Source organism: Athene noctua, chromosome 36, assembly GCF_965140245.1.
Source record: "Athene noctua chromosome 36, bAthNoc1.hap1.1, whole genome shotgun sequence".
NCBI lineage: Eukaryota > Metazoa > Chordata > Aves > Strigiformes > Strigidae > Athene > Athene noctua.
This window is the reverse complement of record NC_134072.1, coordinates 1034875-1047145: the sequence shown is the minus strand read 5'-3', so window position 1 is coordinate 1047145 and position 12271 is coordinate 1034875. Positions and strand designations below refer to the sequence as shown.

General features: G+C 66.9%; 1 protein-coding gene across 1 annotated transcript in view; it reads left to right on the top strand.

Moving 5' to 3' along the window:
- LOC141972858 (chromodomain-helicase-DNA-binding protein 3-like) overlaps positions 1 to 12271 on the top strand; it is an 81127-nt gene that overhangs the window by 29993 nt on the left and 38863 nt on the right. The window contains 6 exon segments of the mRNA XM_074930895.1: positions 2811 to 3011; positions 4684 to 4821; positions 6805 to 6926; positions 8452 to 8625; positions 9109 to 9250; positions 10284 to 10415. Coding sequence (XP_074786996.1) covers positions 2811 to 3011; positions 4684 to 4821; positions 6805 to 6926; positions 8452 to 8625; positions 9109 to 9250; positions 10284 to 10415 — 909 coding nt within the window.

The window sequence follows — 12271 nt, the reverse complement described above, 5'->3', positions numbered from 1 at the left end:
TGGACTTGGTGTCTCTTCTTGGGCCCTGGTGTCACCCGTATGGCCCCCATGTCACCCACTTGGCCCCTGGTGTCACCCGTATGGACTTGGTGTCTCTTCTTGGGCCCTGGTGTCACCTGTATGGCCCCCATGTCACCCGCTTGGCCCCTGGTGTCACCCGCATGGACTTGGTGTCTCTTCTTGGCCCCTGGTGTCACCCGTATGGCCCCCATGTCACCCACTTGGCCCCTGGTGTCACCCGCATGGACTTGGTGTCTCTTCTTGGGCCCTGGTGTCACCCGTATGGCCCCCATGTCACCCACTTGGCCCCTGGTGGCACCCGTATGGACTTGGTGTCTCTTCTTGCGCCCTGGTGTCACCCATATGGCCCCCATGTCACCCACTTGGCCCCTGGTGGCACCCGTATGGACTTGGTGTCTCTTCTTGGGCCCTGGTGTCACCTATATGGCCCCCATGTCACCCACTTGGCCCCTGGTGGCACCCGTATGGACTTGGTGTCTCTTCTTGGGCCCTGGTGTCACCTGTATGGCCCCCATGTCACCCGCTTGCCCCCTGGTGTCACCCGCATGGACTTGGTGTCTCTTCTTGGGCCCTGGTGTCACCCGTATGGCCCCCATGTCACCCACTTGGCCCCTGGTGGCACCCGTATGGACTTGGTGTCTCTTCTTGGGCCGTGGTGTCACCCGTATGGCCCCCATGTCACCCGCTTGGCCCCTGGTGTCACCCGCATGGACTTGGTGTCTCTTCTTGGCCCCTGGTGTCACCCGTATGGCCCCCATGTCACCCACTTGGCCCCTGGTGTCACCCGCATGGACTTGGTGTCTCTTCTTGGGCCCTGGTGTCACCCGTATGGCTCCCATGTCACCCGCTTGGCCCCTGGTGTCACCCGTATGGACTTGGTGTCTCTTCTTGGGCCCTGGTGTCACCCGTATGGCCCCCATGTCACCCACTTGGCCCCTGGTGTCACCTGTATGGACTTGGTGTCTCTTCTTGGGCCCTGGTGTCACCTGTATGGCCCCCATGTCACCCACTTGGCCCCTGGTGTCACCCGTATGGACTTGGTGTCTCTTCTTGGGCCCTGGTGTCACCTGTATGGCCCCCATGTCACCCACTTGGCCCCTGGTGTCACCCGCATGGACTTGGTGTCTCTTCTTGGCCCCTGGTGTCACCCGTATGGACTTGGTGTCTCTTCTTGGGCCCTGGTGTCACCCGTATGGCCCCCATGTCACCCACTTGGCCCCTGGTGTCACCCGCATGGACTTGGTGTCTCTTCTTGGGTCTTGGTATCACCCACTTGGCCCCTGGTGTCACCCATATGGACCCCATGTCACCCACTTGGCCCTTGGTGTTTCCTGCTTGGCCCCCATGTCACCCACCTGGTCCCCATGGCACCCACTTGGCCCCTGGTGTCACCCACATGGCCTTGGCATCCCCTCCTTGGGTCCTGGTGTCTCCGCCTTGGCCCCCATGGCACCCACTTGGTCCCTAATGTCACCACTCTGGCCCCTGGTGTCACCCGCCTGGCCTTGATGTCTCCTCCTTGGCCCCTGGTGTCACCTGCTGGCCCTGGTGTCACCCACCTGGCCCTGGTGTCTCCTCCTTGGCCCCCACGTCACCCACTTGACCCCTGGTGTCACCCCCTGGGCCCTTGGTGTCACCCCTGTGGCCTCTGGCACTACCCACTGCTGACACCGACTCCTCCCTGAGGCCCTGCCACCACCCCGGGGTGTCACCGTGTCCCCACTCATGTCCCCACAGGCCACCAGAGACATTTTTACACCCTCCAGCCACCCCACGTTGTCCCCACGTCCCCATCCGTGTCCCCACGGCCGCTGGGGTGTCCCCCTGCCCTCCTGTCACACTATCCTTGCCTCCCCCTGTGTCACCCCGTCCCCACATCCCCTGGGGACCCCCCCTGTGTCACCCTGTCCCCAGGGGACCCTGTGTCCCCCTGTGTCACCCCATCCCTGTGTCGCCCAGGGACCCCATCCCACACTGTCCCTCTGTGTCACCCTGTCACTGTGTCCCTTGGGGACCCCGTCCTGCGCCATCCCCCTGTGTCACCCTGTCCCCTGGGGACCCTCCCTGTGTCACCCTGTCCCACACTGTCCCCCTGTGTCACCCTGTCCCCTGGGGACCCTCCCTGTGTCACCCCATCTCACACTGTCCCCCTGTGTCACCCTGTCCCCTGGGGACCCTCCCTGTGTCACCCTGTCCCACACTGTCCCCCTGTGTCACCCTGTCCCCTGGGGACCCCCTCTGTGTCACCCTATCCCCTGTGTCACCCCATCCTGTGCTGTCCCCCTGTGTCACCCTGTCCCCAGGGAACCCTGTCCTGCTCCATCCCGTGTCACACCATCCCATGGGGACCCTGCCTGTGTCACCCCATCCCGCGCTGTCCCCCTGTGTCACCCTGTCCCCTGGGGACCCTGTCCCACACCGATCCCCTCTGTCACCCAGTCCCTGTGTCCCCTGGGGACCCTGTCCCACGCCATCCCCCTGTCCCACACCGTCCCCGTGTCCCCCAAGGACCCCGTCCTGCGCCGTCCCCCTGTGTCACACTGTCCCCATGTCCCCCAAGGGCCCCATCCCCTTGTCCCAGTGTGACACAGTGTCCCCCAGGGACCCCGTCCCACTCCCTCCCCCTGTGTCACCCCGTCCCTGCGTCCCCCAGGGACCCCGCCCCACGCCATCCCCGTGTCCCCCAAGGACCCCGTCCCGCGCCGTCCCCCCGTCCCCCTGTGTCACACTGTCCCCACGTCCCCCAAGGGCCCCGTCCCCGTGTCCCCGTGTGACGCGCTGTCCCCCAGGGCCACACCAAGGGCCCGTTCCTCGTCAGCGCCCCGCTCTCCACCATCATCAACTGGGAGCGGGAGTTCCAGATGTGGGCCCCGGCCTTCTACGTTGTCACCTACACCGGGGACAAGGACAGCCGGGCCATCATCCGCGAGAACGAGTTCTCCTTCGATGACAACGCCATGAAGGGGGGCAAGAAAGCCTTCAAGATGAAGGTGAGCCCCCACACCGGGGTCCTTTTTGGGGTGTTGGAGGGCTAACACCCAAACACCTGAGTCCCTTTGGGGGTGTTGGGGGGGGCTACACCTGGGTGCCAAGGTCCTTTTTGGGGTGTTGAGGGGCTACACCTGGGCACTAGGGTCCCTTGGAGGCTGTTGGGGGGCCACACCCGGACACTAGGGTCACTGTTGAGGTGTTGGGGGTCTACACCCAAACACCAGGGTCCCTTTTGGGGTGTTGGGGAGCTACACCCAGACACTTGGGTTCATTTTGGGGTGTTGCGGGGCTACAGGCGAACACCTGAGTTCCTTTTTGGGGTGTTGAGGGGCTACACCTGGGCACTAGGGTCCCTTTTGGGGTGTTGGGGAGCTACACCCGGACACTTGGGTTCATTTTTGGGTGTTGGGGAGCTACAGCTGGACACCTGATTCCCTTTGGGGGTGTTGGGGTACTACACCTGCGTTCCAGGATCCCTTTTGGGGTGTTGGGGAGCTACACCCGGACACTTGGGTTCCTTTTTGGGGTGTTGAGGGGCTACACCTGGGCACTAGGGTCCCTTTTGGGGTGTTGGGGAGCTACACCCGGACACTTGGGTTCATTTTTGGGTGTTGGGGAGCTACACCCGGACACTTGGGTTCATTTTTGGGTGTTGGGGAGCTACAGCTGGACACCTGAGTCCCTTTGGGGGTGTTAGGGGGCTACACCTGGGTGCCAGGTCCCTTTTTGGGGTGTTGGGGGGCCTACATCCGAACACCTGAGTCCTTTTGGGGGTGTTGCAGGGCTACACCTGGGTGCCAGGGTCCCTTTTTGGGGTGTGTGGGGGCTACACCCGGACACTAGGGTCACTGTTGAGGTGTTGGGGGTCTACACCCAAACACCAGGGTCCCTTTTGGGGTGTTGGGGAGCTACACCCGGACACTTGGGTTCATTTTTGGGTGTCAGGGGGCTGCACCCAAACACCTGAGTCCTTTTGGGGGTGTTGCGGGGGGTACACCTGGGTGCCAGGGTCCCTTTTTGGGGTGGGGGGGGGGCTACACCCAGACACTAGGGTCACTGTTGAGGTGTTGGGGGTCTACACCCAAACACCAGGGTCCCTTTTGGGGTGTTGGGGAGCTACACCCAGACACTTGGGTTCATTTTTGGGTGTCAAGGGGCTGCACCCAAACACCTGAGTCCTTTTAAGGGTGTTGCGGGGGGTACACCTGGGTGCCAGGGTCCCTTTTTGGGGTGTTGAGGGGCAACACCCAAACACCTGAGTCCTTTTTGGGGTGTTGCGGGGGGTACACCTGGGTGCCAGGGCTCATTTTGAGGTGCTGGGGGGCTACACCTGGACTCCTGCGTCCCTTTGAGGGTGTTGGATGGCCAGAAACCGGGGTGCTGGGGGGTGTGTCAGGGTGTCGGGGGGGTGTCAGGGTGTCGGGGGGGGTCAGGGTGTTGGGGGGGGGCGGGTCAGGGTACCCCAGATTCTGAGGGTCCCAGAAGGGATCAGGGTGCTGGGGCGCCCAGTGCCGGGGTCCCAGGTGGTCCGGGTGTCCCCAACAGCGGAATCCTGTGGAAAATCGGGGTGCTGGGGGTGTTGGGGTGTCGGCGGGGGGGTGTCGGGGAGGGGGGGGTGTCGGAGTGGGGTGGGGGGGGGGGGCCACCCATGGGTGCTGACGGCCGCGCCAGCGGGAAGCGCAGGTGAAGTTCCACGTGCTGCTGACGTCCTACGAGCTGATCACCATCGACCAGGCGGCGCTGGGCTCCATCCGATGGGCCTGTCTGGTGGTGGACGAGGCCCATCGCCTCAAAAACAACCAGTCCAAGGTGCCCGCGGCGGTGGGGGGCACCCCAAAATTCGAGGGGGGACCCCAAAATTCCGGGGGGGGCACCCCAGAGTTCGAGGGGAAGGGCAGGGGGTACCCAGATGCCTCAGGGAAGGGGGAGTGGGGAGTTGGGTTGGTGGGAAAAGGGGGGTGGTGTTAGGGGGGGCTGTTTTGGGTGATGGGGATTGGGGGGGGTCTGAGGCACCCCAAAATTCGAGGGGGGACCCCAAAATTCCGGGGGGGGCACCCCAGAGTTCGAGGGGAAGGGCAGGGGGTACCCAGATGCCTCAGGGAAGGGGGAGTGGGGAGTTGGGTTGGTGGGAAAAGGGGGGTGGTGTTAGGGGGGGCTGTTTTGGGTGATGGGGATTGGGGGGGGGGTCTGAGGCACCCCAAAATTCGAGGGGGGACCCCAAAATTCCGGGGGGGGCACCCCAGAGTTCGAGGGGAAGGGCAGGGGGTACCCAAATGCCTCAGGGAAGGGGGAGAGGGGAGTTGGGTTGGTGGGAAAAGGAGGTGGGGGGGTTGTTTTGGGTGATGGGGATTGGGGGGGGGTCTGAGGCACCCCAAAATTCGAGGGGGGACCCCAAAATTCCGGGGGGGGCACCCCAAAGTTCGAGGGGAAGGGCAGGGCGTACCCAAATGCCTCAGGGAAGGGGGAGTGGGGAGTTGGGTTGGTGGGAAAAGGAGGTGGGGGGGTTGTTTTGGGTGATGGGGATTGGGGGGGGGTCTGAGGCACCCCAAAATTCGAGGGGGGACCCCAAAATTCCGGGGGGGGCACCCCAAAGTTCGAGGGGAAGGGCAGGGGGTACCCAAATGCCTCAGGGAAGGGGGAGTGGGGAGTTGGGTTGGTGGGAAAAGGGGGGTGGTGTTAGGGGGGGCTGTTTTGGGTGATGGGGATTGGGGGGGGTCTGAGGCACCCCAAAATTCGAGGGGGGACCCCAAAATTCCGGGGGGGGCACCCCAAAGTTCGAGGGGAAGGGCAGGGGGTACCCAAATGCCTCAGGGAAGGGGGAGTGGGGAGTTGGGTTGGTGGGAAAAGGAGGTGGGGTTGTTTTGGGTGATGGGGATTGGGGGGGGGGTCTGAGGCACCCCAAAATTCGAGGGGGGACCCCAAAATTCCGGGGGGGGCACCCCAAAGTTCGAGGGGAAGGGCAGGGGGTACCCAGATGCCTCAGGGAAGGGGGAGTGGGGAGTTGGGTTGGTGGGAAAAGGGGGGGGGGGGGGGTGTTAGGGGGGGTTGTTTTGGGTGATCGGGATTGAGGGGGGTCTGGGGGGGTGTGGGGCACCCCAAAATTCGAGGGGGGACCCCAAAATTCCGGGGGGGGCACCCCAAAGTTTGAGGGGAAGGGCAGGGGGTACCCAGATGCCTCAGGGAAGGGGGAGTGGGGAGTTGGGTTGGTGGGAAAAGGGGGGGGGGGGGGAATTTGGGGGGGGTTGTTTTGGGTGATGGGGTTTGGGGGGGCCCTGGGGGGCTCACCCCAAGGTGCTGGGGTCTGTGGGTGCTGTTGGGTGGGGGGTTCGCCCTCAGATGCCAGGGTTTGTGGGTGCTCTTGGGGGGGTCAGTCCTGAGCTCTGGGGTTTGTGGGTGCCCTGGGGGGGGGGTCTGTGGTTGCCCTGGGGGGGGTCTGTGGGTGCCCTGGGGGGGTTTTGGGTGCCCTGGGGGGGGTCAGTGGGTGCTCTTGGGGGGTCAGTGGGTGCCCTGGGGGGTCAGTGGGTGCCCTGGGGGGTTTTTGGGTGCCCTGGGGGTTTTTTGGGTGCCCGGGGGGGGTCTGTGGGTGCCCGGGGGGGGTCTGTGGGTGCCCTGGGGGGGTCTGTGGTTGCCCTGGGGGGTCTGTGGGTGCCCGGGGGGGGTCTGTGGGTGCCCTGGGGGGGTCTGTGGGTGCCGGGGGGGTTTTTGGGTGCCCTGGGGGGGTCTGTGGGTGCCCTGGGGGGGTCTGTGGGGGTCGCTGCCGGTCGCTGGGGTCGGCGGGTGACGCCCCCCCAGTTTTTCCGGGTGCTGAACGGGTACAAGATCGAGCACAAGCTGCTGCTGACGGGGACGCCGCTGCAGAACAACCTGGAGGAGCTCTTCCACCTCCTCAACTTCCTCACGCCCGAGCGCTTCAAGTACGGACCCCCGGGTCCCCCAGTGTCCCCCAGTGTCCCCTCGTGCCCCCCTGTGCCCCCCGTGTCCCCTCTGTCCCCCCCGTGTCCCCCCCCATCCAACAGAACAACCTGGAGGAGCTCTTCCACCTCCTCAACTTCCTCACGCCCGAGCGCTTCAAGTACGGACCCCCGGGTCCCCCAGTGTCCCCCAGTGTCCCCCAGTGTCCCCTCGTGCCCCCCGGGTCCCCCAGTGTCCCCTCATGTCCCCCCATGTCCCTCTGTGTCCCCCCCTGTGCCCTCCCATGCCCCCATGTCCCCCCACATCCCCCTCATGTCCACCCCATGTCCCCATGTGTCTCCCCCGTGCCCGTTTGTGTCCCTGTGTCCCCCTGCATCCCCCCCCGTGCCCTTGTGTCCCCATGTCCCCCCGTGTCCCCCCCTGTGCCTTTGTGTCCCCGTGTCCCCCCGTGTCCCCCCCGTGTCCCCCCCGTGCCCTTGTGTCTCCATGTCCCCCCGTGTCCCCCCTTGTGCCCTTGTGTCCCCGTGTCCCCCCCCATGTCCCCCAACTGTGCCCTTGTGTCCCCGTGTCCCCCCGTGTCCCCCCTTGTGCCCTTGTGTCCCTGTGTCCCCCCGTGTCCCCCCGTGTCCCCCCGTGTCCCCCCTTGTGCCCTTGTGTCCCTGTGTCCCCCCGTGTCCCCCCGTGTCCCCCCGTGTCCCCCCTTGTGCCCTTGTGCCCTTGTGTCCCCGTGTCCCCCCCGTGTCCCCCCCGTGTCCCCCCCATGTCCCCCCTTGTGTCCCCGTGTCCCCCCGTGTCCCCCCGTGTCCCCCCTTGTGCCTTTGTGTCCCCATGTCCCCCCGTGTCCCCCCCGTGTCCCCCCCGTGCCCTTGTGTCTCCATGTCCCCCCGTGTCCCCCCTTGTGCCCTTGTGTCCCCGTGTCCCCCCCGTGTCCCCCCCGTGTCCCCCCCGTGTCCCCCCTTGTGCCCTTGTGTCCCCGTGTCCCCCCCGTGTCCCCCCCGTGTCCCCCCTTGTGCCCTTGTGTCCCCGTGTCCCCCCGTGTCCCCTCCTGTGCCCCCATGTGTCCCCCGTGTGTCCCTCCCATGTGTGTCCTCCGTGTCCTCCCCGTCCCCCCCATGTCCCCCTGGTGCCCCCCCATGTCCCCTCTGTCCCCCCCACATCCCCCCCACATGCCCCCCATGTCATGGTCACCCCCGTGTCCCCCCACATCACAACTGTCTCCACACCCACCCTGTCACAACTGTCCCCATGCCCCCCCATGTCATGGCTACCCCCGTGTCCCCCCACATCACAACTGTCCCCACACCCACCATCTTGTGTCTGTCCCCACGTCCCCCCATGTCCCCCCCTCCTCCCCACCCACCCCCCCGCCACCCCTTCCCCCTCCCCGCCTCCCAGTTGTCCCCGTGTCTCCCCACATCCCGATCGCCTCCAGCCCCATCCCCACGTCCCCTGTGCCACCTCCTCGGTGTCACATTGTCCCCAAATCGCCTGTCCCCCCACCCCTGTCCCCCCCACCCCCCCCCCCAGCAACCTCGAGGGCTTCCTGGAGGAATTCGCCGACATCTCCAAGGAGGATCAGATCAAGAAGCTCCACGACCTCCTGGGTCCCCACATGTTGCGGCGCCTCAAGGCCGACGTCTTCAAGAACATGCCGGCCAAGACCGAGCTCATCGTCCGCGTCGAGCTCAGCCCCATGCAGAAGTACGGGAGGGTCCCTTGGGTGCTCGGGTGGCCCCCGGATGCCTGGGTCACCGGGTGTTGGGGGGTACGCAGACCCTTGGGTCACTGGGAGAAGGGGGCACCCAGTCAACTGGTGTCCAAGGGTGTTGGTGTTGGTGGGACTCAACTTCATGTTGATGGGCGTGAGGGTTCCTTGGGTGCTTGGGTGTCTCCAGACACCTGGGTGCCCCAGGATTGGAGGAGGGGAGGTCACCAGACCCCTGGGTCCCCAGGGGTGGGGGGCACCCATACCCTTGGGTCACTGGGAGATGGGGGCACCCAGTCAACTGGTCTCCATGGGTGTTGATGTTGGCGCAACTCAACCCCATTGAGATGGACGCGAGGGTCCCTTGGGTGCTCGGGTGCCCCTGGGATGGGGGCGGGGAGACCCCTGGACACCTGGGTGCCCCGGGAGTGGGGGAGGGGAAGCACCCAGACCCCTGGGTCCCACCGACCTCCCCGTAGGAAGTACTACAAGTACATCCTGACGCGCAACTTCGAGGCGTTGAACTCGCGGGGCGGCGGGAACCAGGTGTCGCTGCTCAACATCATGATGGACCTGAAGAAGTGCTGCAACCACCCCTACCTCTTCCCCGTGGCCGCCATGGTGGGTGGGGACACCGGGGACACGGCCGAGGGGACGCGGGGGACGGCGAGGGCACGTGGGGACAGCGAGGGGATGGAGGGACGTGGGGTGGAGGGACGAGGGGGTGTGGAGGGACATGGGGACATGGGGGGACATGGGGATGTGGGGTGGGGGGACATGGGGACGTGGTGGGACATGGGGACGTGGGGTGAAGGGACAAGGGGACGTGGGGGGACATGGGGATGTGGGGTGGGGGGACGTGGGGGGACATGGGGACGTGGGGTGGAGGGACATGGGGATGTGGGGGGACATGGGGATGTGGGGGGACATGGGGACGTGGGGTGGAGGGACATGGGGACGTGGGGGGACATGGGGACGTGGGGTGGAGGGACGAGGGGACATGGGGACACATGGGGGGACACGGGGTCATGGACATGGGGATGTGGAGGGGACAGGGACGTGGGGACATGGAGGGACAAGGGGACATTTGGACATGGTGGGACACGGGGGGAGATGGGGATGTGGGGTGGAGGGACAAGGGGACATGGTGGGGACAAGGGGACACTGGGGGACATGGGGGGACAAGGGGACATGGGGGGACAAGGGGACATGGTGGGGACAGAGGGACGTGGGGTGGAGGGACAAGGGGACACTGGGGGACACTGGGGGACATGGGGGGACATGGGGGGACAAGGGGACATGGGGGGACAAGGGGACATGGTGGGGACAGAGGGACGTGGGGTGGAGGGACAAGGGGACACTGGGGGACACTGGGGGACATGGGGACGTGGACATGGGGATGTGGAGGGGACAGAGGGACTTGTGGAGGGACATGGAGGGACACGGGGACACGTGGATGGACAAGGGGACATTGGGCACAGGGAGGGGTTGGGGGGATGTGGGGGGGTCGGGGATGTGGGGTGGGGGGACATGGGGACACACAGGGGACACGGGGGTGGGGGGGCCCTGGGCTGGAGGGACACAGAGGAGCTGGGGGGGGGGGGGGGGGACAGCCGGGGGGGTGACGGGTGACGGGTGACGTCCCCGTCCCCAGGAGTCCCCGAAGCTGCCGAGCGGCGCCTACGAGGGGGGGGCCCTGATCAAGGCCTCGGGGAAGCTGCTGCTGCTCCAGAAGATGCTGCGGAAGCTGAAGGAGCAAAACCACCGGGTGCTCATCTTCTCCCAGGTGGGCACGGCGACCCCCCCGCGGCACCCCGAGACCCCCCTGACCCCCCCGGGGCACCCCCTGACCCCTGTGACCCACCCAGGGTGCCCACAGCCCCCCCCAGGGCACCCTGAGACCCCCTCTGACCCCCCCCCAGGGCACCCCCTGACCCCCCCAGGGCACCCTGAGACCCCCTCTGACCCCCCCAGGGCACCCCCTGACCCCCCCAGGGCGCCCTGAGACCCCTCCTGACCCCCCCGGGCACCCTGACCCCTGTGACCCACCCAGGGTGCCCACAGCCCCGCTCAGGGCACCCTGAGACCCCCCTGACCCCCCCCCAGGGCACCCCCTGACCCCCCCAGGGCACCCCGAGACCCCCCTGACCCCCCCAGGGCACCCTGAGACCCTCCTGACCCCCCCGGGGCACCCCCTGACCCCCCCAGGGCACCCTGAGACCCCCTCTGACCCCCCCAGGGCACCCCCTGACCCCCCCAGGGCGCCCTGAGACCCTCCCTGACCCCCCCGGGGCACCCCCTGACCCCCCCAGGGCACCCTGAGACCCCCCCTGACCCCCCCAGGGCACCCACAGCCCCCCCGAACCACCGGGTGCTCATCTTCTCCCAGGTGGGCACGGCGACCCCCCCGCGACCCCCCCGCAGCACCCCGAGACCCCCCTGACCCCCCCGGGGCACCCCCTGACCCCCCCAGGGCGCCCTGAGACCCTCCCTGACCCCCCCTGGGAACCCTGACCCCTGTGACGCACCCAGGGTGCCCACAGCCCCGCTCAGGGCACCCTGAGACCCTCCTGACCCCCCCGGGGCACCCCCTGACCCCCCCAGGGCACCCCGAGACCCCCCTGACCCCCCCAGGGCACCCTGAGACCCTCCTGACCCCCCCGGGGCACCCCCTGACCCCCCCAGGCACCCTGAGACACCTGTGACCCCCCCAGGGCACCCACAGCCCCCCCAAACCACCGGGTGCTCATCTTTTCCCAGGTGGGGACGGGGACCCCCCCGGGGCACCCTGAGACCCCCCTGACCCCCCGCGACCCCCCCGGGACCCCCCTGGGGCACCTCAAGACCCCCCTAACCCCCCCAGGGCACCGTGAGACCCTCCTGACCCCCCCAGGGCATCCCCTGACCCCCCCGGGGCACCCCGAGACCCCCCCTGGGCACCCCAAGATCCCCCAGGGCACCCTGAGACCCCCCCTGACCCCCCCAGGGCACCCCCGACCCCCCCAGGGCGCCCCCAGCCCCCCCCAGCCAGTGGGTGCCCACCTTCTCCCATTTTGGGGGGGACCAGGAACCCCCCCCCAAGACCCCCCAGAGAGACTCAGACCCCCCCGGGTGCTCCCAGTCTAACCAGTGTCCATCCCAGTCACCCCGGGTCCCCCCAGTATACGCAGTAGGGGTGCCCCCAGCCCCGCCGGGTGCTCCCAGTCTAACCAGTGTCCATCCCAGTCACCCTGGGTCCTCCCAGTATACTCAGTAGGGGGTGCCCCCAGCCCCGCCGGGTGCTCCCAGTCTAACCAGTGTCCATCCCAGTCACCCTGGGTCCTCCCAGTATACTCAGTAGGGGGTGCCCCCAGCCCCGCCGGGTGCTCCCAGTCTAACCAGTGTCCATCCCAGTCACCCCGGGTCCTCCCAGTATGACCAGTATGGGGCACCCCCAGCCCTTCCAGGGGGGTCCTCCTAGTCCACCCCAGTTTCTCTGGGTCCTCCCAGTCTAACCAGTGTCCATCCCAGTCACCCCGGGTCCTCCCAGTATACGCAGTAGGGATGCCCCCAGCCCCGCCGGGTGCTCCCAGTCTAACCAGTGTCCATCCCAGTCACCCTGGGTCCTCCCAGTATACTCAGTAGGGGGTGCCCCCAGCCCCG